Source organism: Ictidomys tridecemlineatus, chromosome 10 (assembly GCF_052094955.1).
Source record: "Ictidomys tridecemlineatus isolate mIctTri1 chromosome 10, mIctTri1.hap1, whole genome shotgun sequence".
Taxonomy (NCBI): Eukaryota; Metazoa; Chordata; class Mammalia; order Rodentia; family Sciuridae; genus Ictidomys; species Ictidomys tridecemlineatus.
Genome location: NC_135486.1, coordinates 41,482,326 through 41,497,632, shown reverse-complemented (window position 1 = coordinate 41,497,632; position 15,307 = coordinate 41,482,326). Strand labels below are relative to the sequence as shown.

The 15,307-nt window shown below is 40.0% G+C and overlaps 1 protein-coding gene across 3 annotated transcripts in view; it reads left to right on the top strand.

Moving 5' to 3' along the window:
• Ptpn14 (protein tyrosine phosphatase non-receptor type 14) overlaps positions 1-15,307 on the top strand; it is a 176,253-nt gene that overhangs the window by 108,365 nt on the left and 52,581 nt on the right. For all 3 annotated transcript variants that reach the window (XM_005334974.5, XM_078022801.1, XM_078022802.1), the window contains 2 exons: positions 8,031-8,128; positions 10,195-10,262. In XM_005334974.5, the coding sequence (XP_005335031.2) occupies positions 8,031-8,128; positions 10,195-10,262 (166 nt within the window). The remainder of the gene's footprint in view (positions 1-8,030; positions 8,129-10,194; positions 10,263-15,307) is intronic.

The window sequence follows — 15,307 nt, the reverse complement described above, 5'->3', positions numbered from 1 at the left end:
TATATTTAACTTTTTGAGGAACTGCAAAATTGTTTTCCAAGTCATTGGAGATTTTAAGATGGATCAAAACAGACTCAGATTTTATTTTGACCTCAAACACTTTGGCCCACTATTTTTTTTTTTTAAAGAATAAATATTTTTACTTTTGCTGTCATGTCTTCTAGGTCAGAGCATTACCGACCACAGCAGCGAGCCCCGTCTGGCTCTTTCACGTCCTATAGGTAGGATTGTTGACAAGGAATCTGTAGCCAATAGCCTAGGAGGGGGACAGAGAGAGGTGATATCAGGGCATTCCCTCTTTCTCTGTGATGTATTACAGAAAATGAGTCGTCTTTTTTTTAAACAGAACCCCTGATTAAATTATAGGCTATTATTAGGGAATTTATTGTACTTATAAACAGAACTTGGATTCCCTGTAATTTGTTATAATTAATGCAAGAGTTCAAGAGCAAAAAGCAGGGATCAGGTTGTGACATGCCTTTCTCTTTTGCAACACCTTGCTATCATTGGCCTTCTTTCACTAGTACTTAAGGTCCGTGTGTGTTTGTGTGCATTTAAACAAACATTGTCCTTTTTAGGAAAGAATTGCAATCCTTTGACTCATTGAAACTCAAGGAGTCTCTGGCAAAAGAAGGTATTTATTGATCAGTGAATGCCGAAAAACTCCTGGAATTGACCTTTTGCCAAGGAAACCTCCTCTGTATGTGTTGGAGTGTATGCATGTATTTTTGTTTTCACACATGCACATGTATGATCTTGTGACGTGAAAAAGAATACAAAAAAAACTTTTCCTTTTAAGGTTATCTTCATCAGTTTTAGTTTTGCTTTTTCCTTCTGTTTTTTTTTTTTTTTAACTGTTTATTCTTTTTTCCTTGTGAGTTATTTCCATTTTGCATACTGGCAAGAGTGTTACTTTTGTAATCTGTTGGTGCAGAGTTTTAATTGACTGTCGGCTGGGACATTCATTAAACGTAACAGCTTTTTAGATAGTGCATAGATCAGCTACCAGACCCATTATTATACTTCAGAAGTCATAAACTGAAATTCTTCCCAAGGGTTTTGAGGATCGAGGGACAGAGGGAGGGAGGCATTCAGGTTTATCTGGTTGCATGCCTGTGTACATACTGTTTATCTGGTCCTGACAGCAGAGCGCCGCAGTGTGGGCCACCCTGTCCATTATCTGGATTTACAGCTGTGAACACCCTTTGGAATGGATGGAATGTGCCCCTTCTCTCCTGTTGGTATCCCTGTCAATCTAAGATTTAAAATTGTTCTTTGCTCTTCTATACCCCAGAATTCTAGGACAACTTGTCCTCTGTCTCCTCTTTTTTTGTCTTTTATAGTAGAGAAACTTTTACATTTGTTTTTTATTTGCACAGCATAACATCAACCAGAAAAAAAAAAAAAAATAGAAGAGCCAGCTCTTTGCTACATTCTGTGCTGTCCTGGGAGAACTGGGTTCTAGTACATTTTAGCAATAATTTTCTGATATGGCTAGTTGTAAAGGAAATTGCTCTTAATAATAATGATAAAATAATCTTTCCCCTTCTGGTCCTCCAACCCCACTAGTTTCAAGGAAAGACTTCAAAGACAGGAATGGAAGGGTAGTCCTGCCTCTATGATGTCCCATATCCCTACTGACTCTGAGGATGGGAAGAGAGAAGTTGGTTTGATTGCATTTGAGCTGTAGAGGAGGGAAGGGCAGACAGGAGCCATGTGATGATACCAGAGATGCTACAGGTTAATAGGCACAGCATTTTGAGACAGGGTCTCACTTTGTTGCTGAGGGCCTTGCTTATCTGCTAAATCTCGCCTTGAACTTGCCATCCTCCTGCCTCCGCCTCCTGAGTGACTGGGATTACACAACAACCAGCTTCACTCATCTGTTTTTAACTGTGGAAGAACAAAGACAGAAGGAGTGACACAGGGGACACAAATGCTGTTCATATAGTTTTATCAGGTGTTATTAGGGTAATAACAGAAATGAATCGGGATTGCTCTTGTAATGATCCTAGAGGTGGAGGCTACTCACAGCAAGCATCAGGAAGGACATGTGGGATCCCGATGATGAACTGCATTTTAGTTTTCAAAACTAATCTGCATTAGGAATACCTATTGTTATGGGCTCATTTCCCACTTGCTGCTGAACATAGCCCCTCATCCTTGGTAGTCACCTATAAACCAAGACCCTGCTTTTAGATTTTACTTGTATCCCTCAGTGTTTCTTACAAGGTCATGAGCAAGTGGGTAGATTGCATGCTCAGGGGTTCTTAAGCTTCCTTCTCTTTACACAGGAGGAAAGTGAAATATCCAGAGGCTACTACCAGGAAAAAACCCAGATCTGAAGAGTCCGTGGGCCACTGTTGGAAACACACCCTGTAATAGGATTTTATAGAAAAGCTTCTCATTTCAGTAGTTGCCTGGTGTGCTGTGGCCCAGACAGTCTAATTGAGGGGAGGGGAGGGCCTGATTATCAGAGCCCTTCCTCAGAAGCATAGGTAAACATCACAGGTGGTGGTGTTTTTATTTTCATTTTTATTTTTAGACTTCAGTGGAATCAAGGGTTTGCCCAGAGTGCCTGGGGATCAGGTCCCTCCCGCCTTGCCTCTGTGGTTGCCCTGGCTGTGGTCTGATCTGGCCTTGCCTTTAGGAAGCAGTGTTACCTTGAGCAAGTCTTTCACTTTCAAAATGGGTTCTTCTTCCAGACACGAAAGGCCTGGCCTTGGGTTTTATAAACATCCTTCCTTTGTTCGATAGCTTTGGCTCAGCCATCCTGCAGTATTTATGGCCCCATATTTCTGTGGCTTTCACAAACAAAGACTTATTGGTATTTCTCGTGCATCTCACTTGTCCACCTGGGCACAAGTTTTGGTCTCTGGTGTCTTTGCCCAGGGCACAGGCTAACCCAGCTGCAGTCCTTGCTGGACACTGCAGGTCTCAGAACAAAGGGAAACAGAGATGACCCAGGCACTGGTTCTGAGGGCTTCCGCTGGGGGTCACAGCATTTTTATTCCCCATTCATTGGCCCCAGAACAGTTCATAAGGGAAACAGGGTCAGCATAGATGACCCTGTTGAGGGGGGTCCTCCCAGCAAACATTTGGAGCAGTGCTAGAAGTCTACCACCCCTCCTATCTCTGCCAGTCTGAGGATGTTGCATCCTTGGGTGGAAGTAGGACCAAAATCAGATCCTAAAGCTTTGCTATTTACATGGCTCTTTCCTGCTGGGGGCAATTCTGCTGATCTGGACTTGGAATGAAGCTTTCGCTTGTGGGAAGGGAGGGAAACATATTTTCAAAGCATCACATACTCAGCCTCTGAGTCCCTAGTGTCTTATTTGTGGTTCTGTGGTAGTGCAGTCTCTACTTTGCAGAATACCACCAAGGATTTCTCAATCTGAGAAGAACGAACAGACCTGCAGGTAGAACACAGTTGTATCAGTGCTGAGATTAATTCTTTGTACATGAATTAAAAGGAGAGATTAGAGATCTTAGTGATGCATCTCCAAATGTTGACAATAACGCTGTGGGGTGTGACTTGGAAAGAGTTCTTTGATATCCCTGATAGAAGTACTGAATGCTCTATTAATTTGACCCAATATGGCATTTAATTTTTTTTTCCTTTTCAAATTTTTAGAGGAGGAAGGAACTTGGAAAAGTGTCTTATTTTCTTATGTTGGGGTACGAACATTCCAGATAGATGCAGTGTCCAGAGACTAGTTCATAGCATCATTCAGCTTCCAGTTGTAATGTTTGGTAACACTGATTATCAGGAACCCTTTTATGCTTCATCCAGAGAAACCTGCATTTAATGAGCACATGAATCCTTAGATTAAAAACAAAACAAAAATAATTTGAAATGAGAATTTTGTTTTCTTCATTTCAACAAGCATAGTTATGTTCACTAGTTCTTACGGGAGAGCAGAGTCCTAACCTAAAAGTAATCACTGGGCCTGAATTGTGAGATAGACTATTTCTAGGTCTTTGAATATGAAAAATATTAAAAAGCGTTCCTTGTGAACTTAGATTTTCAAAGAGGATCTCTTTGGAAAGTTGGCACACACTTACTTTCCTGGCATGAGGATTGTTTTTTTTTTTTTTCTCTCCCCCTTTTCCCTCCCTCCACCCAGAGCTGTGACAGGGTGGAGTATACTTCCATGAAATTGCATGTTTCCAAAATAGGATTCACGGTTGCATTTTACTGCTGTTGTAATTGAATCTCTCATCAAAAATAAGCAGAACTCAAGCACTCTAAAAATAAAAATTTCAGCTCATACTCTCCAGTCTTCAAACAGGATACAATTTTTATATTTTGCAAAAACACTTCTGTGCAGAAGAGTACCAACCAAGCAATTTCCCATGTGGTCCAAATCTCTTTCTCGTTTCTGCAATCTTACATAGCAATAACCACAGTCTCATGTGGTAATGGCACCATATCATTACTGGTATGCAGATTCTCTTGGCTGGATAGCTTCCAAGATAGACTACTGCTTTCCTCAGCTCCAGGGTTTTATATCCCAGCACAAGACTACATCCAACCTACGTGACCAGAATGTTCTAGCACTACTTGCTAGGGATCCTGATTCACTGTATCCTTAGATAGGATGAATTTTTAATAGAACTTGCTCATGTGTTGTGGGTGAGAGTTGGGAGCAGGAGGCTAAGAAAAATGGAAATGGTTGTTTTGCTGGATCCTGTGGATTAATTGGTTGGTGTTTATTCCCAAGGGAGTCGACTGAAACACACACACACACACACACACACACACACACACACACACACACACACATCTTTGGGGATAATTTTTGACTCCAAGTTACCATGTTAAAAAGGCAGGTGATGCCAGGATAACAACTTCTCAAATGTTTTATTCCTTGGTTCTTGAACATTGAACCCTTAGGTAGGGTACTGGAGAAACATGGCGGCAGTGGTCAGAGAGGCCAGGGCGTCCTGTCTTAGCTTTCTCCAGGGTAAGCAAAGTATCCTGCAGACCTAAGCACAGAGAGTGCTTAATAAGAGCATGTTACTGTCCATCTGTTTTCTGTCTGGAAGAGCAGAAAATAAGTGAAACCACTCAAGATGGAAGGGGACAGATAGCACATGGAAGAGAACAGAGTATGATTAATAGGAACAGGTCAACTTTTATCATCGTTTCCTACCTTGAGATTTGCCTTCTGGTTTGCTTTGCTTTGAGAATCTCACTGTTGTTTCTTGAGTAGGCTTTGCTATTTCTTTCTATCCTGAGTCTTTGCTTTTTGATTTGTGTGTGTAAGCGGGTGCGTGTGAGTATCCATTTTCCTTGTTTGCTTTTTTTTTTTTTTCCTTCCATATCTTTTAACTTCACTGAAGAAAGTTGGAGCAGGACACTCCGGAAATAGGATGAAGTTAACACTCTTCCTTGCATCTCTCTTGTTCTTGTTCCCCCAGTTTTGAAAGTAGGGTCTTCAGAATCTAAGTGGCTCGTCTTCAAAGATGGGTCTGCTTTAAGAATGAGCTCTTGGCACTTAAAAGAGGTTTTGATAACTTAGGGACCCTCTTACTTGCTTAGGTTTCTCCTTTCTAAGAACTAAGTTACAAACATGAAAGGTCTTTCATAAAAGACTCCTGGGCAGTTCCCAGAGTCTCTTGAAGAGAAGGTTACCTTGCACGAATGAGTGGACCTTTCATCATTCCCTTGAGACGTGGCCCAGAGACGACCCAAGAAGCGTGTCAGAGGAAAAGCAGGAACCAGGCTGGGGATGGCGAACAAGAAGACAGAAGGTGCTGAAGAAAAACCTCAAAGAGAAGGTGCAGAACACAAACAAGAAACAGGCTCTGTGGTATGAGAAGCCATCTTCCAGAGCCCTTATTTTCCCCATTTTTATAGAGCTACATCCCAGAAGATGAACTAATACTATCATTAATTAGCCATATTGCATGAATCTTTTATTTAAACAAGGTGGTAATGTAAACTTACTTTGGATTCATCTGTACTTGAAACTATGCCTGAGCTGGGGACCTGATTCTAAAATGGGGAAAAAAGGAAGCTAAAAGATATTTATGTAGCATATTTTATTGTAGCAATTCAGAAAGCTTTAGTGTTGAGTATCATGATTTACTCCTGTATTGTTTCTTTAAATTCATATATAGGCACTGCTCTCAAATTTTTTTTTTTAATTTTGATTTTCTCCTATGAAGAATAGAGAGTGACAGGTCATGACTTTGCTTTTCCTGCCCATCATATAATATTACCCAAAACGGCTTTTACAAATCTTCTGGCTCTTTCACACATACATATACCACACAAAGTGCCTTTGATCTCACAGCGTTTTAAAAATGGTCCCACATAATGTGTCGTCCTTATTAGTTTGTGCACATTCAGAAGTGAGATTATCAGTAAAAGAGTTTTGACCAGAAGTTCTTACAAAATAAGCACTCTTTCTTTTTGCTGGGACTCAGCTGGTTAGAGGAGTCATGGATTCTAAGGCTGTAATGACGAGGTCAGGGCAGAGCCAGATCCACTGAACTCAAGAGTGGTGAGTGGCCCCAGCTCACCACAAGTGGCTTTTCGACATCTGTGAGGAACTGGTCTCTAAAAGCCAGTGGAAGCATTTGTTACATACATCATTATATGGTCACATGATGTGAGCAGGAAGTAAAATTATTGACTGGATAGTGAAACCTGTAAAATGTTTATGAATTAATCAGATGAAAGACTGCATGAGGGCAGGGTAAAAGTTTTTTTCTATCTTAAGTTGATTAAGAAGGGTTTTCAAATAATTCTCAGTGTTTACCCTTCTGATTTGAGTCTAGGTTAGATTTTTCCCACCCAAGACTGACATGTTTGCCTTTGCCCTATACAGTGGACCTAACCACAAAGAAGTGAGGGCTGGGCTGGGGTGTGTAGAGAGCCCAGGCCTTCTCCCAATTAGGCTGGTATGTCACTGTTCCTATGATATTGCTGGTAGAACCAGTCATCATTAGGTCTTAGCAGTGATCGCCTGTCTCTGGGAAAGCTGAGCTTTGGGGTCATCTCTGAGTTCTCTGGATTGAGATGTTGCAGTTCATTTGAAAGAGAGAGTGACAGTTACCAGGAGTGTTTGCCAGGAAGGTGTGTTAGAGAGGTGACTCTGTTGTAGGAATGTGGTCAGAGGCTAAGTGGTGTCCCGGGACGTGACCATCAAGAGTGAGGAGATTTCTACATGTTTAGGTCATTCTAAATGTGTAATTTTATTGGCAAGAAAACAACACACTAAAACAGCTACTGGTCTGAGGTTGGTGTCATGTATGGGAACATTCTCTCTGTATTTTTTTTTTTGTTGTTGTCGTTGTTGTTGTTGTTTGGGAATATAGTTCAGTTTGGAAAGTTGCATTTAAATTGATTTTTATGAGTCACCGACCTGGGAGGTGAAGTATGGCTCTGAAAAGCTTTATCCCATCCGTTAGCAGAATTCCAAATTATATGACATATTTGTAATCTGCCCTACCAAAATTTTGCATTTAAAAGATGACTAGTGGTCAACCTGGGCAAGTTAGCAAGACCCTGTCTCAAAAAAAAAAAAAAAAATTAAAGGGTTGGGGATGTAGCTCAGTGGTAGAGTGCCCTTGTGTTCAATCCCTAGTACTATGCAAAAAAAAAAAAAAAAAAAGTTGATGTGTTTCTGGAATTTTCAGCAATGCATACATACTTTGAGTGTGTTGAGTATATTTCTGTCGTCACAGTGTCATGTGTGTCCAGGTGTAGAGAGCTTTTTCATTCTTGGTCTCTGTTATGAAGAACTGGTTCATATCACTAGTTTATCCTGTTAGCCTAAAAGCAAGTGATTTGATGAGAATGTTCTCAATCTCAAAGTAAATGGGATGTGGCACCTGCTACATCAAACAAAGACAAACACAGGCCGAGGTCACTTTCCATCTTTTATAGATGACTTTTGTCAACATCACCTGTGTATCCTGCTGTGTACACAAGGGTTTGCATCCAGGGACGTCTTTTGTGGGAATACATTCCAAGTATGTGTTTTTGAGTTTGTGTGTTCCTCTCTTCCCATGAACAGATATCAGTATTACCTGCAAGTCAAAAAAGACGTGCTTGAAGGCCGGTTGCGGTGTACCTTGGAACAGGTGATTCGACTGGCTGGCTTAGCTGTGCAAGGTAAGATGTAGTCACCACCAGTGTGTGAAATTCTGTTTTCTGTTGGATTTATGGTGTTGGTGTCTTCTTAGTGTGAAAAGATACACTGACCTAAATGATTCCTCATTAATACTCCCTTCTTATTTCAAGAGGTCTTAGGTTAATAAGAAGAAGAGCTAGTGATTTTTGATGGCAGGACAGTTTCTGTCTCAAAACTGTTTGCAAACTGCTCTTGCTTATTTCATTATAGTTTTATTCCAAGAAATAGTAGCTTTAAAGCTGTGTTTTAGAGTTGATGGGACATTCTGCTGCACAATGTGGTTGTATTCTGTGGCTTAAAGGACTATGTTACTGTTACAGCAACTTCCAGTGTAATAGCCTTAATCATTGTCATATGATTTATTCTAATATAGTTAAAGAGAGAAACTTAAAATCCAAGTTGGTAATGTGAAATAACCAACTTCTCTTGGAATAAATTTATCTTCAACCTATCTTATTTAGATGTATCAGACAGCTATTTTTTTTTACCTTCTCTACATTGTTATGTGTCAATTCTTTTAAAATACATTTTATTATATTATCTATTTAGTGGTATTAAAAACAAGAAGCTGGTAAATACAATTTTTGAAAGGAGAACTAATTTCCCTTTCAATCCTCCTTTTCCCTAAAAATCAGCTGGTGTCCAAGTATAACCCTGCCAGCAGCCAAGCTCTCGCTGTGTGGACTGTTGATTTAGAAGCCATGAACTGAACTTCCCAAACTTTGAACTGAATTTGAACCTTTTGGTTTCTAAATGTCTAGAGAAAGTGGCCTTTCCCTGACCTCTTTCATATCAGTGGCATAGCCATTTCTGTTAGACGTAGCTAACAGAGTTAGCTTCTGTTATTACTCTTTGGATGAAAATGCCCAAAATATGTTGTATTATACCTGTCTACATAGAGCCTGGAAGGGGAAGAAAGAATGACCAGTTATGGTAGGAGCAGTGGAAGCATCATTGAAATAATGGAGCAGGCACCCTTAATAGAGGGAGGAGTGAGTAGATCCTGGGGATTCTTACTGGGTTTTTAGAAAGATGCATCATCCAAAATATAAGTTGGGAAGGAAGGTGATAACTGATGATTGACCTTCAAAATAGGCAGAACAGATCATGTGCTACATTTGTCGATGGCTCTTTGGTATTTCAGCATCTTTGTTGTGTTGACCTTGTGTATATCTGTGTATTCTTTTATTCTGCATCTGTTGTTAAATATAATCTTAAATATATCTGAGTCCATTTCTATTGGCTGCTAAGTCTTTTACATGAAATCAAGATTTCACGCAGGTTTGGTTTTTGTGAAAGTGAGTGAGATAAGGAGCAAGACATACGTTCCTATATTGACGTTTATGGCATAGGCTGTGCATGTTCGTTTTGCATGTGCTCCAATATACCACTGAGAGATGAAAACATGACAGAACAGAATTTCTGACATCTTGTAACATGCAAAGTTGTTTAGGAGGTGTAAAGATTTTCTGAGGTTGCTTGCCAAGGGTGATCTGCAGTGGGAATTTCCAGCTGCAAATACGTGATCAGATGAAGATACATTTAGCTCTGTGGTTCTCCAAATTAACCTTGATTTAAAAAGTCCCCTTGGTAGATAGCCTAAAGATATGAACTGAGGCACATTTAACAGATAAATATAGTTCTTTCTTTTTTAAAAATAACTTTTATTTATTTCTGTATGTATGTACATACATACATGTTTATGAGGTGCTGAGGATCAAACCCAGTGCCTCACACATGCTAGGCAAATGCTCTACCACAGAGCCACAACCCCAGGCTATAGATTTGTTTTTAAATATTTAAATAACCTTTTAGGAATAGCTTTCACTATATATATTTTTTAAATTGTGCAGTGGTGCTCATGTGCTGATATTTAGAGTTGTTAGGTAAATGTAGTTACTATATCAAGCACCTCCTGGCACTATTTTCATTTAATAGTGGTGCAGAAAAAGGATACAGTAGGAAGAATAAATATAGTGACAAGTTTACAGTGTTTTATTCCATCTTTAATTTCACATAATAACTGCTCTCCCCATCTTCTTCTCAGCTGATTTTGGAGATTATAATCAGTTTGATTCTCAAGATTTCCTCCGAGAGTATGTGCTATTTCCTATGGTAAGTGCATTTTCTATTCTTCTTGCTTAATTTTCTACCTCCTTTGGGCATTTAATTCTTGCCTTTGAAAAGAGAATTCTTTCCTTAAAGAATTGGGCCTATACATGTTTTCAGGGGAGGAAAGCCTATGCATTAATAAAAGAGGGACAAGGTCTATAAAACACATTGAGACACTAAAGACATCCTTTTTGCCTCAAGACACTCCCTAATTTCTTTTTCAGATAGTTCCTTGTTGCTGTTTAGAAATACCACTGATTTTTGTATATCAATACTATAACCTACAATTTTCCTGAATTTGTTTATCAATTCTAACAGATTTTTGTGACTATAAATTATATAGTCACTAAATCAAGACACTTTTTTCCTATTTGGATACATCTATTTATTTATTTTCTTGACTGATTGTTCTCATCTGGGCTTCCAGGACTATGCTGAATAGAAATGGTGAGAGTGGGCAGAAACTAGTCACATATAGAGTAGCCTAAAACCAACCGACAGTCATTCAAACTTAGGGATTCATTTACTTAAGAAATTGAAAGATTTATGTACTGAAAACTATCAAACATTAATCAAAGAAATTAAAGGTAGCAAATGGAATGATATACTATGTTCATAGATCAGAAGAATCAATACTGTTTACATGTTCATGTTCCCCAAAGCAATCTACAGATTTAATGCAATCCTTATCAAATTTTCAGTGTCATTCTTAAAAGAAATAGAAAATTATCCTAAAATTTATATGGAACTACAAAAGAGACCCTGATAGCCAAAGCATTGTAGAGCAAAATGAACAAAGTTGGAGGTACTAAGCTACCTGACTTCAAACTATATTACCAAGCTATAGTCAATAAAGCAACATGGTCCTGGAAGAATAATAGACACACTGACCATTGGAATAAATTAGAGAGCCCAGAAGTAAATCCACACATCTGTGATCAATTGAGTTTTGACACAGGGGGCCAAAACACACAATGGAATAAGGACAATTTCTCCAATCCATGGTGTTGAGAAAGCTGGCAATCTACATGGAAAGGAACGAAACCGGGCCCTTATCTCACCCCTTACACGAGAATCAGCTCCAGGTGGATGACAGACTTTGTGTGATGAGAAACTGTAGAACTGCTCGAAGAAAACAGGAAAAGCTACAGAACATTGGTCTGGGCAACAATTTCTTGCAGACGACCCTCCAATTATATAGGCAGCAAAAGCCCAAATGAACATATAGATTGTAACAAGCTAGGAAGCTTTTGCCACAACAAAGGAAATAATTAACAGAGCAAAAAGACAATTCACAGACTGGGAGAAAGTGTTTACAAATCATTCATCAGATAAGGGGCTCATATTTAAAATACGCAAGAAACTTCCAACTACTCAATAGCAAGAAAACCCTGTTAAAAAAAAAAAAATGGGCAACAGGCCTGAATAGACATTTCTTAAAATAAGACATACAAATTTAGGAAATGCAGACTAAAACCACAAGGAGATGTCAGCTACCACCTGTTAGGGTGACTGTTGTCAAAAAGAAGAAAGATAACAAGTGTTGGTGAAGATGTGGAAAAAAGGGGAGCCCTGTTCACAGCCGGTGGTGATGTAAGTTAGTACCACCATCGGGAACGCAGTGTAGAGGTTCCTCCAGAAAAACTAAAATGGAATTATCCTGTGACCCAGCAATCCCACCTTGGATTACAAATTCAGAAGGATTGAATCAGTGTGTGGAGGAGATCTCTGTACTCCCATCACTACTGCTGCATCATCCACAATAGCCAAGATATAGAAACACCCTAAATTCCCCAAAATGGAGCAATCAATTTAAAAAGTGGGGTTTATATACACAATGGGACACTCTACAACCTTAAAAAGAACAAAATCCTGTCACTCACAATAATGTGGATAAGACTAGAGGATATTATGGTAGGTAAAATAAGCCAGGCACAGAAAGATGAGTGCTGCAAGGTCTCCTTTCTGTGTGGAATCAAAAAATTCGAACTCATAAAGGTAAAGAGTAGAATGGTGGTTACCAGAGGTGAAGGGGCAGGAAGGGAAAGGGAAAATGTGGATGAACGAGTGCAAAGTTTTATTTAGACAGGAGGGACAAGCTGGGGTCATGGATTTCACAGCATGGTGACTGCACTCAATAATTATGTATATTTCAAAATCACCAAAGGAGCAGATTTTACATGGGCTCATCACAAAGAAATGAGAATTGGGTGGGGCAAGAAATAGGTTAATTAGCTTGATTGGCTTGTTCCAACGATGTATATATGATCAAAATATCACATTGTAGCCGATCATGGTGGACTCACTCCTGTAATCCCAGCTACTCTGGAGGCTGAGGCAGGAGGATTGCAAGTTTGAGGCCAACCTGGGTAACTTAGCGAGACCCTGTCTCAAAAATGGAAGAGCTCGTGGGATGCAGTTCAGTGGTAGGGCACTACTATTACTTAAGAAAAAAATGAAAAAAGAAAAGAAGAAAAATCACATTGCATCTCATAAATATATAAGATTTTTGTCAATAATTATTTTTTTTTTTAAAGGTGCTTCTTTGTCAAGCGCTCCTCATTTATTCATTACCCTCCAGCAAGCTGACGGTCTGGTCTTCCTTTCTGGGTTGTTCCCCCCCAAGAGCCTTTGTACCTGGGTTTCCTCTACTTGGAAACGATCTGCCCCCAATCTTTACATCACTGAGGTCCAATTCACACACCACCTTTTCAGAGAGGACTTCCTTTTCCTTCATTACCTGCTGTCGATGTCGCCTCATCATTAGCCACTTTCTGGACTTCACAGCTCTTTACGTTTTTGAAGTTGTTCATTCTCTGTTTGCCAGCTTAAATTACCAACCCTGTGATCCTTTGTCCATTTCGTTCACCGTTTCTGACACACAGGTCCCACTCGTGAACGTTTGTGGAATGAATCAATGAAGTGAAATGTTCATTCCTAGGCTGAAGTAAGAGTGAGACTGGGTTTTAACCCCCCGGGGATTTTTGTTAGTTGCTTGGTTGGTTGGCTTTGGGGTAAACGTGAGGAGTTTTTTGTGAGAGAGGATAAAAACATCTGCAAAGCCCATTTTAGGGAAGAGCTATAACCAGTCTGACATGCTGGTTCTGAATTTAGAAATCATGATTATTCACCATTAAAAAAAAAAAAAAATCAATTGTTTAGTCCAAACCACTGACCTGGGTAACTAACACCCAGGGCATGAAATTCTACAAGAAAAATGGTGCATGTTCTCAGGAGGCTCCAGTGTGGTTGGGTAAAAAGGAAGTTTGCAAAATCAGACTGTGAAGCCAAGTGTAATAAAGTGCCATGGGCATTTTACGTGAGGAGAGGACAGTATGCTTGGGAAGGCGTAGAGACAAATGGAGTGTGGGCTGTTTTCTTAAAGGGTAGCAGGATTGTAAGAGGGGGAGGGGGAAGGAGCAAGGAATGATCTAGACAGAGAGGAGGGAAGAGGCGAGGTGCTTGGAGTATTTGGGAAAGAGTCAAGTGGATAGTGTGACTGTAACTTGGTGGTGTTTGGGGGGAATCCTGGTGTATGAAACTGAAAACTTCAGAGAAGGCGGAATGCCTGAGCTTTTCCCAGAGCTTTGCAGACTCTACACTTTGAAAACTGCTGGCTTAAGCAGGGAGACCATTTGTGGGAGGAAGTCAGCTGGGAGTCTGTTGTGGTGGTCTGGAGAAGAGATCTAATTTAGGTGGCTAGCAGCGAGATGAAAACAAGAAAGCAAAGCAGGAGATATTTTGGAAGCCAAATAGGTAAATTTTGGAGTCTTATCAGCTGTGACAGACAGGAGAAAGTGGAGAGTCTGGTGACAAAGGTTTTAAGGTCTTTAATTTTTTTTGGTTTTTGGAAAATGAATTTATTTTTTAGACTTCTATGTGTGTTAGCTCAGTGATCACAACAAACATGAGGCAGCCTCGGTGGCATTTGTCCAGTGGATGGTCTGTGAGGTCCCAATAATTATTATCTCCCAGAAGTTTTTCCTTAAAACTTCATATTGACTTTCAACCATGATTCTTTGTCTTGTCTGTGGCTTTGACTTGAACATGACCCTTTCCAAGGAGTGACTTGCCAGCTAGCATGCATGAAGTTTTCTACCCCAACCACAGGGACCTTCTCCAATCAAATCCTCTGTCCACATACAATGTCTCATTTTTACTTAAAATCGGGTCTTCAAAAGCCACCTTCCTGAGAACCAGCTGTGCGGGGTACAGGGCGATCAGCTTATTCACCTTCCCCGAAACCTATGTGTGGTGTCTTCTGTCCTCACCTGGGTCTAGCAGAACCATTTCCCGCCAAGGTGGTGAAATCAGGGGGGTGTTAAGAGCAGATTCTTGCGGAAATGAAGTGCTGTATGAACTGAACCTTTTGAGAAGCAGGCCAAAGGGAGGCCACTCCAGGCCCCAAAGCTCATAGACTGCTGCCCCTGCATGCAGAGACAATAGGCACCTGATGGGGACCATCACTCACAGCTGAGGCCAGAGGAGGGATGGGTTTTAAGTTTTGAGTCACTAGAGTAAGTAGGGGTGGTGTTACTATCCATCTTAGTATATGAGTACAACTGCATTGATCCAAAGCGTACCTTGTTCTCAGATGTTAGGAAAATACTGCAGATCGCTATCTTTTCAAGAATAACTCTATTCTTCTTCCCTCTCAGGAAACAGCAGTAATATCTTTATGCCTGCTTTTATTAATGTATTAATAATTCTACCTGTTCTATCAACTTCCATTCAAAGAGATTAGCAGTTACTTAGCAGACAAGTTCTTCATAGGATTTAATGTCAGTATGCTTAAATGGACCTCTGATATTGCAGAAGTTCCCCGGGATATTTATCATCATGCTTGATGTGAGCTCAGCTTTTAAGAGTGTCAGTTTTATGTCAGGCGAAGTAGTTGATCATGGAGGGTTGAGCATTTTCTACATTTTTTTCACCCCAATCTTATTAAAAGACTTACTCGCATTATCTGAAGGAAGAGACCAGGTTAGGTTGCCAGAGTTTGCAAAAGTGATTGCCAGCATGAGATTGATGAGTTTGTAAGATGCTTT